This window comes from Gouania willdenowi, chromosome 5 (genome assembly GCF_900634775.1).
Source record: "Gouania willdenowi chromosome 5, fGouWil2.1, whole genome shotgun sequence".
Lineage (NCBI taxonomy): Eukaryota > Metazoa > Chordata > Actinopteri > Blenniiformes > Gobiesocidae > Gouania > Gouania willdenowi.
In genome coordinates, this window is record NC_041048.1 from 26372411 (window position 1) to 26386951 (window position 14541).

Consider the following 14541-nt stretch of genomic DNA (forward strand, 5'->3'; position numbering starts at 1 on the left):
TTTAATGCTTTCATTTGTTATTCCCCCCCATGTCCCACCTGTAGTGTCATCGCGTACCCCCATTTGAGAAACACTGCAGGAGAAGAGTACAACCATAGAGGGTCCTTAACACTTACACTGTATGAAACAAAATACTGTACCAGTAATATTCTGTATAAAACAACTTAGGATCTAATTTACATTAAAGAAAACAACATAAACAAAGGAGCGTAAAAAATGTCCATGAGCAGGAAACAGGGGACGTTCACCTTGCCAGCACAACTTTCTGCACTTACTAATGTAGCTAGAAGCTAACACCTAAAATATGGTCTGTAATAAGGTTGCACGATGACAGTTAGCTGTGTAAATCAGAGAGTCCTCCTCTTCTTTGCTTTTCTTTGTTATATTCTGCAGAACAAAAAAGTTTAATGACTGTAAACTTGCAACCAAATTCTATTGAGAGGATGCGAGAGGGTGACATATTAGTGTTGCTTTTTTTCTTCAAACCTTAAAGAAAATCACATTCTGGTTATCGCAGTGTTTCATTATAAAATGATATTAATGTTACAGCACAAGAGTCCTCATTTCTAATCATACCACCCAGATAGGAAAAAAAAGAAAAAAGGCTTTAGCCTTCCATGAAATTGCTCAATAATTTTCACTGCCGTCTCAGAAAAGGCTTTGAAGTTCAAGAGGAGAGGTGATATGACTACTGACTTAAGGCAGGCTGGTGGGGTTAATGTGTGGCAGATTTAAAATGCACACTGCCTCCATGTCTTAAAATAAACATTGCATCGACGTCGCTTCTCAAAAGTCACCCGATAAGAAGAGCGCAGGTAGCCAAGCATTGCATGGGCTCATTTTAACAACATTACTTTCCTTCAAGCCTGTTTTGAAAAGGGGGCTTTTAAAATGTCTCCAAAGGCCTTCAGCAGGTACACAATAAAACTCTCAAGTTGAAGAAAAAACAAAAACAAAAGAAGAAGTCCAGATTCATCCACATGTCTGGATTAGACTTTATTAAATCCTGATTGTTGTGAATACCAGAATTTCCGGACTATAAAGTGCACTGTTTTATTGGACTCATTACAATAATTTAGCAACTTTCTAAGAAAAAGCCACACAAATGCCGCAGCATAACATAGGCTGAACCCTATTGGTTGATGAGGGTGCCCTTCAGACAACTTGGCCAATTAGAACGGGCAGGTAGGCCGGCTGCTGTACTCATATCAGGTTTCACGGAAGTGTCCGTGTTTCAACCAAGTTTTCTTTACTACATGAAGTCTCCTCCTCACTGCCTCACATCTACATATCAGTCCATTTACAGCTTTTTATGGTCACTTTTTACTGGAACCAGACTGATACACCGCTTCATCCGCTCTTCTTACCGTGAACGATCACAGCGAGTCGGACTCTGAGTCAGAATACGGACGCAATCGCTTCTGAACAAATTCAACGTGGTGATTTGGCAACTTCAGCAGAGATCAGAACATCCAGGCTGTTCTGATCTCCGCTCCGTCTGTCCGTCCACATTACGGAAGCATCTCCATCGGCCTCAGAGTCCAGAGCACCGATCTATCCTAAACAAACCTAACGCAGTGATTTTAGCAACTTTGTGATTTTTACTTCATCCACGCTGCTGCCGCTGCTGCTGCCGCTCTCTTTCTCTCTCTCTACATTTCTCCGTGTCGTTGCTATGATGAGACAGTGTGCATCATGACAAAATGAGTGATCAGAATGATTCAGTGCAAGCAAGAACAATTTAAGGTCAACAATTTCATTGTTCCATCTGGTCTAATGTGACGGAGCTAAATTTTGTGGTGGCATGAAGCTTATTAAACCGGGAAAAAAACCACAATTTAGCCGCGTCATTGTTTAAGCTGCAGGATTCAAAGCATGAGAAAAAAGTAGTGACTTATAGTCCGGAAATAACGGTAGATGGAAATTTGGATCTTTTAAATTGATTGCTTCTTCTTTTGTTGTTGGTTTTTTGCATCTTTTTTGGCTCCAATTTTTGTAAAAAAATTAAATTTTGCTGGCAACACATAGAAAAACTTGTATAAACCATCTCTGGTCTAGAAATCTCTGTAGGACTGTTAGTTTTTGGAAGCTTCTGAAAAACCCCCACTGATATTTATCCTTCTGAAGCATCTTTCATCGAAAATCTTCCCTGTAAACTTAGTTTAAGAACAGAGCAGAGAAGTGTACAAATAGCTCTATGAAAAGGAGGAAACCGATGCAAAAGCAGAACAAAGAAGGCAGTGAGACAAAACTATGAGCAGAAAAGTAGAGATGAGCTTTGAAAACAGTCAGAAAAAGGATAAAAGAAGCACAAGTTAAGGTTCAAGTGAAAAAGGTGAGAATAGAATGTGATGGATGTAACAAAAAGCCAGGGAGAGACAAGGCCAAAACAGATCAATGCTACCAGCGCAAAGGCAATTTACCTTGAGTATGAGCGGTGAGCTGGGCTTCAGCTCCAGCATGCCCGTGGGGCTCAGGGGTTCAAATACTGGGTCTGGGTGGTAGCTGAAAGTCTCATTCACCACCAGCACTGAACGCACGTCATCCATGACAAAACCGATCTCATCAGGACTGCTGCCCACCTCTGAGAAACCTTTGTTAGATCCGGCCACAGAGGGCGCAAGGCACACCATCACAGTGTTATTGAGGACGGTACAGTTCTGAATGGGAGGAAGGAAAAATAAGTGAGTTATTAAATGTCTCTTTAATGACTTTGTACAAAATTGCACAGCTTAATAACATCAGTGTTACAATCAGTGATGATATGATGTGGAAATCCTCGTGAGGTTCGACACATCAGTCACCACCGAACAAATGAGACACTAATGACACACAGGGAGGCTGCAGAGGTCAGCCAGCAGCTGTTAACAATAACACGGGATGGCACAAGAGACATTTGCATAGTTTCACATGTTATCAGCATTAATTGTGTCCCTTTTGTCACATACCGAAAAACACATGGAAGTGTATTTATAGGTCAAGAGAAACATTAGCAGAGTGAGGTAAAACAAGAGTGGGGAAGTTGGACACAGGAAAATAAGGGGATATTTTTTACTTTGAGTTACCAGTGGGAGAAAAGGTTAGCTAAGCCCTGTGGTGCTAGGTGAGGAGAGAGGGGGATTTGCCAGAGCTGTTTTATTGCTGGTTGACATTTCAAAGGTTAAACTGCTAAAAGGAAATTGAACATCAAACACAAACAGAAAATGGGCCCTTGGCTGGTTGACCGGCGGGTCAGGTGTGTGTGTCTGTTCCTGTGTCCTGGGGGGTGTGGATTCTCTAAAAAGTGCTTTTTCTGGTTAGAGAGGAAAAGACAGCTGAGGGAGCAGAGACACCTGCGTGTCCACTCTGCAAGGTAAATCTAATCTTTTTTTGGTTTGTCAATACCGTGTGGGCGACTTACATTCTCAGACTTGGCAGCTCCATACTTGGCTCTCATTTTCGGCTTCTTGATGGTGGCCAGGTTGGTTCCAGTAATGGTCAACATAGTTCCTCCACTTGGAAGATAAAAGAGAAAAAAATGAATTTAAATCATTACAAATATTGCAAGCACAATTATATACCAGCGCTATGACAACAAGAACAGCCCTGTGTTCCTTTGTGAGTCCTGTGTTCAATCCCGTGCTGCCTTTGCTCGTCAGGGGTTGTTTAAGAAGCATACAGTATTCCTGCTGCATACAGCATGTAGCGGGCCTATCAGTGGACATAAATGGGAATAAATCTGTTCTCTGTGGGAGACGAGAGGGCTCTCCAGTTGGCGACTCGCAATTATTGTTCACTCCTGCTGTAGCCTTTCACCTGCTTATTCATGAAAACCCATTTTCAGCTGATAATAGCCACACAAAAGATCTTGGATGAATGTTAAAAGCTTGTTTAAGGTGATATGCAGGCAGAAGGAAAAAATAAGCGAGTATGTAGAATAACTCCTGAGAGCTGAAGGTTTGTGTCCTCTACGCAAAACATCTTTAAAACGAGGGGAAGTAGAATGTCTGTTAGAAGGCCAATATCAAGCAATCACTGCTTAGAACTGGTTGGGCTTATTCTGATCTATGCAGCTCTGACCAGCTGTGAAAGCACAACCTCTGCTGGTCAGCCAGGCTGAACTTTATCTGATGTGAAATGTTCCGACAGCAGATAAATTACTTAGCAGAAAACCTCAAACTGGAGTGAGTTATGTGCTACCAGTTTAACTTAAAGTCCCAAAAACACATGCAGTGTCTGCTATACGATTGATGCAGGAATCTGGTTCTTCTCATTAGAAAGGCTGCAGCTATTGCTTTAATCATCCATTCGCCTTTACCTGTCCATTCATTTAACTCCATTTGAGACTTCTCATCTGCTCTTTTTGCATGATGAGAAATGATGTTCACTTGCAGAACATTGGCCTCTATTTTCATCTAAACTCCCTGATAAGATGAAGTGATGTGTCGCAGCAAAAAAAGGCGTAAAAGGTGAACACATTTTCCTGAAATGGGATTTTACCTTCTTTATTTCTTAATAATCTGAGATATAAATATTTTTGAATTTAGCTCTTTTTTGCTGATATTACTGATGGTTTGTTAGCTTTAACTATTTTCCTCGGCATTCTGTTGTAAGTGACCCCTGGGTAAAAGACATGTTGACATGACTGCATTTGCAGAGCCATAGAGTTGGGAAATTCTTAATTAGTACTTTAGTTTCATTATAAACTTCTCTTAAGTAAATTGTACAAGCGGTTCCTGAGGTTTAATAACAGCGAGACGTGTGAGAGTGTTTGCATTTGTGGAGTCTAGGAGTATTAAGGAGCCCATTAGTGCCTGAAGATGCACTTTTAGAAGCTTTCATCGGGTTCTCATTTTAAAATGTCAAGTCATGCATCTCTTCTGAACCTGTTTGAATCTCAGTGTTCGAACTTAGAAGTTCTTTATTGCAGTTTCTCACTCCACCGTTTTCTTGCGAAACAGATATACAGAAAAAAAAACAAACAGATATATATATGTAAACTTTGCTATTTTGTCCTCATGACCCAGAATAAAGGCCTTATAAATATGTCATTAACAAAAATGGCTGGTGGGACTCATTCCCTCCCAAAGTATCACAGGGGATTATTCTGTATTGTTGCATTCGTTTGTAATTGTGGATCTTCAGTGCATCAAGTAGAATTTGAGATCAAATACTACATATAAATAATAGATAACAACTCAATCCCGTTATGACTGATGAATAATGAAGGTTGCTACACATTAGTGTTATTTATCACATTACTATCTACTTTTCTAACAATGCTCCTTTTTGTAGCGATCATATTTTCGGAGGTGAAAAAGTTAAGCAAATCAGTCGTAGGGTCTGGATGGAGTAAGAGAAACGACTTCCTCACCTGGCGATGCTCCAGTCGGGCTCGATCTTCAGAATGGTTGGATCATCTGTGTAGTTAAACTTAACCTCTGGGTTCCTCAGCTCAGCAGAGTTGATGTCCACCATGACTGGGGTGGGGCCTGGAGCCTGGCCTGCTGGCGTCACACACACTATCTCCTTTCCACCTCGCCTGGAACAACAAGCGACAAAAGGAAAGCAGAGGACACTTTATAAGATGTTTGCAGAGGAAAGCAGAGGACACCGTTAGACAGATTAGCTCCAGGCTGCTAATGTCTATGTGCTGAAGTATCAATGTGCACGACAGTAAAGTCCAGGGAATATTATGGTCTTCGATACAGCTTTGTTGTCATTGGTTTGAGAGTGTGTAAATCAGTGTGGTTGTTATAGTTAAATGGGTTAAGTGGTGACAACAGTTATTGTTTACCAAGGTGAAGATGAGGTGTAAGGCATTTATCCAGAACAACAATAAGTTGTCTTTGTCCTTCCAATGTTTTCATCTAAAAATATGACTGGGCATGAAATTATTTCTGAATAGAAAACAAAAAAGGCTCAAAAGTTCAGTTCACCTGTGAACAAGGCCTCGATCCAGGCAACATCCCAAATGGCTGTACTTTAAATACTTTCTGTTTATCTCTCTGTCCCTCCTGTGCCTGCTCTGGTTATCAGATCTGAAGAAGTACGTCAGACTGCTCGTCTGTCCCTGTGATGCAACTATGTTACTTGCAGACGAGCAACCAGCTGTGATCTGCTGGAGAAACTTTGTAAAAGTGCCAGAAACTTTGAACTGCACTTCAATGACAGATTGCACCACCTCATCCTAACCCCTCCCCTTCCCTCCCCAGCATGGGGACACTGCTGGCCACGCAGCAGAGGGAAGGTCCACCACACGTGTGTCTGTAGATACCAGTGCATGTCTGATGAGCAGGTGTACCGTGATGAATTCTAAATTTGCATATAAATGCAGTTCATGGGTGAGAGATTAACAGCATCTACGTATGTGTATTGTGCAGCTCATTGTGCGCTACCTTTGATGGCGAACCACAGGTATGTGTACATATTGTGTGTGTGGACAACAGACATTAGAACAGGTGGCACAGTTAGATATTGTAAACATGAGGCAGCAGACAAACCTATGCATACATTATTTCTCTATCATCTCTTATCAAAACTGAACTTCACAGTAAGAGAGTGGATGGGAACGATGAAATGGCAAAAAACTTGATTTGGCAGCATTCAGAGATTTAAAAGCTGGCTTGAACAAAAAGGAGGCTCGTCAGGTTATTGCATTGACTGACTCCAGTGCTGAATTTTTACTGCATCTCAGAGACAAACCAGGAATGAGGATGTAGACAGGCGAAAAATTGACACAAAAAGAGAAAAAAACTCCACATTGCACTAGTGCTGCGTTTCCATGGCAACTTTTTTCACAACGCAGTCGAGAGCCCCTGTTGTGCCACCAACGTGTTTTTGACAAGGTGGCGGCCACAGAAAGGAAGGCATGAGGGGATACAGAGAGGCATGAAAAATTAAAAGGAGCAAAGGGGGTTGCACAGAATGATAAGAGGATGAGTGACTCAGGGTAAATAGGTTTTGATTAAAGCGGGGGCCCCTCTGAATACAAAGACACATTAAAGGCATGGACTCAAACAGCTCATTACTTTGGCCATAAAGGTTATTGCTGCTCAGTGAAAGAAAGGCCAGGCTATTATGTTCACCTTTCTCAGGATGTGCAACAAAGCCCTAAATTGGCTTCTACTTTTCCTTTAGATATGACATAATGGGAACCTGATGAGTTCTAAGCTCATTAGCATAACTTGTCACTTGTTGGCAGAGATAAAGAGAGTCCAATATTCATAAAACCAAATATGTTACATGGATTGCTCTAAAAAAAAAGGAAACAAGCAAAGCCTTTCAGCACCACCCCTCACCATCACAAGAAAAGTTATCTCAGTATACAGTATGCGTTTTTCTGAAGCCATGAGAAATCTTCATTTTCCCTGTGACGTAATGCTTTCTGTCATTTGTCTGACACAATACATGATTGGATATAGACCAGCCCTCGGTTTGGTTTGGCTTGCAAAGAAAACAGATGCAGTGGATTCTTTAAACAGAGCAATAATTAACAAAAAGTAACTAAACCCCCAAACCAAATGTATTTTCTGTGAAGTAGTGTTGTTGATTCTTCTCCAACTCTTTACAGTTTAGTCCAATTTCAATTTGGTGTATTTTGTTGTAAAAATGAGTGACTGCCCTCTATGGGTTGAAACCTGGGTATTGCAATACATCTGTTCTATTAGTTGAGAATGGGGGTATAATGAGTATTGGGTAGTTAGCATAGCATAGCATAGCATAGCATAGCATAGCATAGCATAGCATAGCATAGCGTTCGCCCACCCCTCCTCCTTTCTTCCTCACTCAATCGCCATACCTGTCAATTATCCCGTTTGGCCGGGAAAAATCACCGAGGATTGCCACCTGAAGTGGCCTGGGTGGCAGATTAGTGCCAACAGCAGGAACTAACCCAGAAACAACTAAGAAGAGTGATGGATGGATGTAAGAAGACATTTCGGCAAAAAAAAACAAAGACCTGGTGTAAATACCTTGGAAAATGGGAGAGAATTAACCTTCCTAAAGAGCAGCAGGATGGGACACAGTTACATTTTCTGTCAGATTAATAACTAACATTTTAGCGTCTCCCACGGGGGAAGGAATGACATAAGTCAGCAAAAAAAAAATCAGCCAATCACAAGCGCCACAAAATCACTCCTTCCAAAAAGTGTTAAAGGAGGTAAAGTCTGGTATTCACTAATGACTTATTAGACACATTTGTTGCAGAGAACCACATGAGTGAGCATGATATTGACATATTATAGCTTATTTTGTATCAAAATACTAGTTTTAGGAGTCGCTGCTTTTACTGCTCAGAACAGCAGGCAAAGCTCATTTAGATGGAGTGCATTCTAAACCAGACCTTCCCCATAACAAGTCACATTACAGAACTCACTCACACATGCTGTCCCTTACAGGTAAAAAAGCCAAAAGTGGCACATATTGTGCAGCTGTCCCTGTGTGGCATTTTGCATCAGCAAATTTAACCCAGAATTGTCTTTTTGGTCAGACTTCATTTGAAATAATATCATTGAGATTTATATCGATATCACCATTTTGAGAAAATATATTGAGATATGAGTTTTGGTCCACATCACCCAGCCCTAGTAGGAATGTTCACAGCATTTTAATGTCAACAAAAGTAGGACTATCAGATTCTAATCACACAATTGTATTTATTAAGAGGTTGACAAGTGGCTGTTTTAGATTTCCTGTACACTTGATTTAAAGGTATTGTAGACGATGTTTAGCTTCCGGGTGGATCATCAAGACTATTGGTCCTCCTAATTGTCAATCATGTTTACGAAAGGCCGTCGTACGTGCTCGTGCTCGTGCCCGGTGCGCACCGGGTCCTTTGAAAATGGATTTTCACTTACCGGTGGTGAGTCTGACATAATGGGAAAAGTGCAAATCTTCTTTTGTAAGGTAAGCTTGTATGACCGATGTCCACACCAACTTGTAAACAGAGCTGTGCACGAGGAAAACGGGGCTCGTGCACGCTCTCCCACACACGTAGGCGTGTTGCGCATGCGCGTTTTTTTCAAAATGTGGAGAGGGCGTTTCTTTTTCAAACATCGTCCACAAAACCTTTAAAATATAGGGGTACTGCAGTTTGATTGGGGTGGTGGGACGGCCCGTAGCGGGCGCCTGAGAATTCCCATATTTTCAAATCTAAAACTCGACAGGTATGCTCAATCACAGGTGTATGGAGGGGTCAAAAGTTTGCTGCGGCTGCTGCTCAAATTAAGAGGTCGTCAGAATCTCAATCAACAATTCAAAGTTGTTGGGGGAAAAAATGCACCAGAATGCAGGAAATGGAATATATTTTGTTAATTTTTTCCTGAGGGAGGACACTTAAACCCCTCAGAGAGGAATTATTGTCGACCCCCCAAGTATTCCACGTAATAGTTACTCTTTAAATTCAAATAAATTGGATAGCAATCCACTTTTCTCAAACTCCATGCAGAGGTTCTTGTTGATTGAGTGAAATATGAAAACCAGCGTGTGGAGATGATTCTCAAAACTTAAAAAAACAACACAAACTCAAAAAGTTACCCATTCTAACATAAGCTAAAACTGACCACTTGTGAGTGAGAACATACTATATTCCTTCATAAAATCAGTCATATCTCTGACCGAATCTGGGCCAAGCATCGAGCTATTCACTGTACACGTGAACAATGAAATCTGCTTTCCTGGGAGAGGCTACACTGTCATTCTAACAATTGTGGTGAATTACAGTGTTGGAGGCCACCTTTTTTACTGGCTGTATTTTGAAGCCTGCTGTGAATCACAAGCTGCCACCTGGGAAACAGGGCGATGCTAAAACACAAAACTTCAATTCTTCAATGCTGGACCAGAGAAAAAAAATGAGAAATTTGTAACAGCACTTAGAGAGGAGGGAGGCTGGACACATGAGCATTGCTTGCATGTTTAGCAAAATTATATATAAGAAACGAGTAATAAATACTGATTGTGTTAGTTTGTGGTGGCTTTTCAGTCAAAATCATCTGATTACAATTTGTTGCAGTAGAGGAGCTGCATACAATTTATTCTGCATTTTGAGAAGCTTTAATCAAGAAAGTCACAGCCTGTGTTGGCAGGTTGTACTATAATTTCCTCCTGTGTAATCAACCTTCATAAATATCTACAAAAAAGCAGTTTAGACTTTTGTAAAAATGCAATAGGGTTTGCTGTGCAAACAAGCTAACAAACCGCTATTTTGGAATCAAAAACTTCATTGAGGGGCGAACTTGGATAAACGTCATGGGTCGCAATAGACAATAGATACGTTTACAGACTCTTATACCCAGGTTGCCTCAGCTTTGCACAGTAACTACCTGCCCACTACTACTTGGGAATAGGTAATTGCAGAAAACCAATTCATTTAAAGGGGGGGGTATCGTGTTTTTTTCAGGCACATAGTACCATTCTATAGCATAGTCAACGAAGGAAGAGAACATAGGAGGGGGAGGGGCTCTGCTGTGGAGGGGTGGGCGGTAACTCGGCTGGTGACGAAACGTCCGAGGTGTCTCTAGGAGGCGGGGGCTTTCCTAGGAGGACTCAGGGAATGACATAGGAACATGATATAAATCTGGAAATAGTCAATTTTACCCCCCCCCCCCCTTTAATGGCAGCAAAATCCTTTATTCATTTACTACAATTACTAAATAACTGATTAAAGAATAGAAATAGATTTTAGACTGGAGAGGTCCACCTCAGTTTTTTTGAATTAATCCTTTCTAGACAGGCATAATGATAACTTTCACCTCTGCTATTATGATCACCATGGTAACAAGATCTCCTAAGGCAGTTAATTGTTACACTATGTCAATAATATTGTTACATAGTCTTTAAATATGTATCTTGCATTGACTGACCTCTCAAAGCGGCATGGGTGCAGTCCGATCTTTAGTAAAACGCCGCTGCCAGCGTTGAGGTGACTGCCTTCGATGGTGATCCTCGTTCCTCCCGACAATGGCCCAGTGGAAGGGTGGACACGGGTGAAATATGGAGTCTAACAAAGGACATGGAGGAGAGTCATTAAATCTCGAAAAAAGGGAAAATGTGTAATTGTTGAATCTTTGATGAGCAACACTTACCACAAAGGTGAAGGCTTTGGTTGAGATGGCTTTGTAGTCTGGGTGAATGCAGTCTCTGACGCACACTTCCACCTGAGCCTCCTGCACTCTGTAACCTGTTGCATCATTTAGCCGACACACAATCCTGACAAAGGAGAGAGATGGACGGTGGTCGGTGAAACAAGGGCTTTTAAAAATGAAAAGACATTAGAAAAACACAAAGCTCTGAAGGAGGTGTGTCCCAAACCTTTAAAGTCTTCTCATCAATAAAAATAGAAACCACATGCACCAGTTAAGGCAATCTGTGGTACTAGGAAAGGAATACATTTTCTGTGTAAGTGTTCATTGTTATGTCTGCATTAGTCTTCATGCAGAGATGTAAGCCTCACACTCAGCCCAAGGCACTGGCTGGCCAAATGAAAATCCACTGGAGAAATGATTGAATTGGGGGAAGAGGGGCTATGTAGCACATGGAAAGAACAGGCACGGACACACTCTCTTTCCATGTTTCACCCAGAGGAGACAAACTTGACTGTTAATTAGCCAGAGAGAACAAATGGAGACGGGAATAAGGGGTGTGACTGCTGTGGAGTGAAGGACGAGAAGGAAAAGCAGCGAGCAAAAGGGAAAGAAAGTTCACGTGACAACGGCTGATTAATTAAACGTGTTCACATTGTACTCATCTCAACTTCCCTTTATAAAGTTATTAACTCTCCTGTTTCTCTGTTCATTGCAGGTGGCTATGGCAACGGCAGCAGCATGGTGACAATGAATTTCACATACCAATGCTGTGTGTTTCAGCTTTTCCTTTCATTTAGTCCCAGGTTCCCTGCTATGATAGGCCCCACGATTCAAATGCTGGATAACTCTCAGTATCTTTACATGCATTGTTTTGGTCTAGATAATGGGGGGCTCTACTATGCTTTTACCACATGTTTTTTTTCATTTGGTTATTTGAATTTGAACAGGTAACAAATGTATTAATATTCATTAATTGACCGTACTCAATCTTGGACATGAGCTGTTAGAATGATTAGAACAAAAGGGTCATAAAAACCTTTGGCATTTTATAAGATAATAAACTCTTAAAGGGGACATATCATGCTAAATCCACTTTTTTAGCCCTTAAATGCATTTTTTTGTATATTTAGAGTGCTTAGAAGTACAGAAAAAATCAAATTAGTCTCTTCAGGTGCTCCGTTGATATCTTTATATTCTGTTTTGCTCATATTTTTCAATCTGTTTCGATTTTTCTATTCTCTATTACGTTTTATGAACTATTACATCACAGTATTTGCAGCGGAACTGCCAAATTAGTACATCAACGCCAGGTCCAACACTTCGAGCAATCCGCCATTTTTATTTCTCGCTTTTATTTTGTAGTCCAAGCTCAAGGATGCCGAAGTTACGAGAGGATAAGTCAAAATGTTCAGTTGTTGGATGTAGTAACCCACACGCTTCATTACACCGTTTCCCAGCATCAGAACCTTTTCAAAGTGCCTGGTTGAGTTTTATTTTTACAGAAATGTACCCACATCTGTGGGTAAGGTCATTTTTGTGTGCGCGAAGCACTTCAAAGATGACTGCTTCTGCAACCTCTGCCAGTATAAAGAAGGATTTGCTGAAAGACTTTGTCTGATTGAGGGTTCAATTCCTTCTATCTTTGGAGACGACGAACAGAGCACTTCAGTAAGCTGTAAATAACGCTAAAAAATGTGATGATAAGACATCCCTGTCATTGTTTTGTTAGCATTAGCAGTTGCACCGTCTTCAGACTTCATATGTTGGCGCTGTGTGCTCGTTTTAAATCCTTGATGATATGGCCTACGTGATTTAATTTAAGTCTAAAGTTTTCATTAGTCATTTCATTTTGCCATTTTTGTCTTTGAAAAGACTGTATTAAAATGCATTTCGTGACGTTAGCTTGGCGCTAGCGTTAGCTCAGTGCTTGTGTTAGCTCACTTGTTAGGGTTCTGCAGGTTCATCATCTTCATTTTCATCTCGCTCCGCTGGGTCAGACTCTGGCTCAAACATGTAAAGCTGGATGGACAAGTCTTCTGTTGTTGACATTTTGTAAATAACCTCTGAATAAAAAGTTTATGAGCCGCTACATAGCCGTATCTCTTCTATCAAACTACAAAAATGGCCGAGCAGGGTGGAGTTGAACCGAGTGTCACCTGAAGAGGGGGCGGGGTATGGAGTGTCTCATTTGCATTTAAAGAGACTGCATTAAAACGAGTTGCTCTCAGAAGCACATCAGAAAAGGGGCCTGTGGAGCTATAATAATGAGGAATTCAGACCCAAGCATTGCAGTTCCGCTTTATATAGACCATAACTGTATGATTTATATGTAAAAAGGAAGGATTTAAAACCATGATATGTCCCCTTTAATAAAGCAAGAAACAAAATAGTTGTAACCATCTAAAACACAGAGCTAGCTTATCCGACTCTAAAGTTGAGTACGTGAGTGATCGTGGCTTTGCAGATGATAAATCCAGTCTGACATCCTGCAACCTATTTCAGAACCATTTCAGGGACACCTGTCATCACTGGTTGCTGTTGCGCAGCAGTATCTTGTCCTCACTGTCAAACCATCAAAGTCAAATCTCCTCGGTTTCATTCTTTCATTCCAGTAAGCAGGCTGAATAAATCAAAGAGTAGATTTAACAAAACCACAGTGGAAAATGAAGCAAATGTAGCATATGTGTAGAATGAAAATCAAATATAAAGAACACATCTAACTGTGCTTAATGTCTCCAGTGTGACTTAAATTTGTCATATCAACATTTGAATAATTTCAAGACAAAATAAAATTCTGAAGAAAGTCCCTCATGTTTCGTTTTTTTCTCTCCAATTCTTAATCAAAAGCAAATAGGTAGAATGAATTTATGATTGACATATTTTATAGTGCGCAATGATTATTGTCTAGAGTTAAACAACAAGCTGAAAACTAGAACTAAAGAGAGAGAGCTGTGAGCGAGGCTGTTTACTGCAGCAAAAAATATTTTTCACAGAAATAATTTCTGCCTTAATCATAAGAGAGGTACCGGTAAATCACGTTCACCCGCTGTGACTCAGAAATTCAGAAAAAATGACAGTTCATATGACAGGCTTTCATCTGAGACTATTTTTAGAAGCAACCAACAACGTGAAATAATAATGAACCAACCCTCCTGCACATAAAAACAGGACAACATTTCTTGTTGGTGACCGGGTGAAAATACACGTGGATTGGAGAACTCAAAAATTTTATTTTGTAATGTTGCTAATTTTCTTGGTCACTGTTGAACTATCTGAAGCTTTCTATCTCATGATCTCAACTTTTTTTGAGAAAAAACCGGGGGGCTACAAGCAAATACTACCTGGACTGCATATGTACGATTAATTAAAAATACAATATAATCTGGTTACGTTTTTATAAATGTTTATGATTTCATTTTATTAAAACACATTTGGGTTTAACATTTACTTAGGGCCTCCTACTAAGTGACAAAATTAT

The 14541-nt window shown here is 40.5% G+C and overlaps 1 protein-coding gene across 7 annotated transcripts in view; it reads right to left on the reverse strand.

The window, feature by feature from the left end:
• plxna1b (plexin A1b) overlaps positions 1 to 14541 on the reverse strand; it is a 223494-nt gene that overhangs the window by 25169 nt on the left and 183784 nt on the right. For all 7 annotated transcript variants that reach the window (XM_028445792.1, XM_028445791.1, XM_028445789.1 and 4 more), the window contains 5 exons: positions 11064 to 11187; positions 10842 to 10978; positions 5354 to 5521; positions 3401 to 3494; positions 2424 to 2660 (listed from right to left, as the gene is read on the reverse strand). In XM_028445792.1, coding sequence (XP_028301593.1) covers positions 2424 to 2660; positions 3401 to 3494; positions 5354 to 5521; positions 10842 to 10978; positions 11064 to 11187 — 760 coding nt within the window. The remainder of the gene's footprint in view (positions 1 to 2423; positions 2661 to 3400; positions 3495 to 5353; positions 5522 to 10841; positions 10979 to 11063; positions 11188 to 14541) is intronic.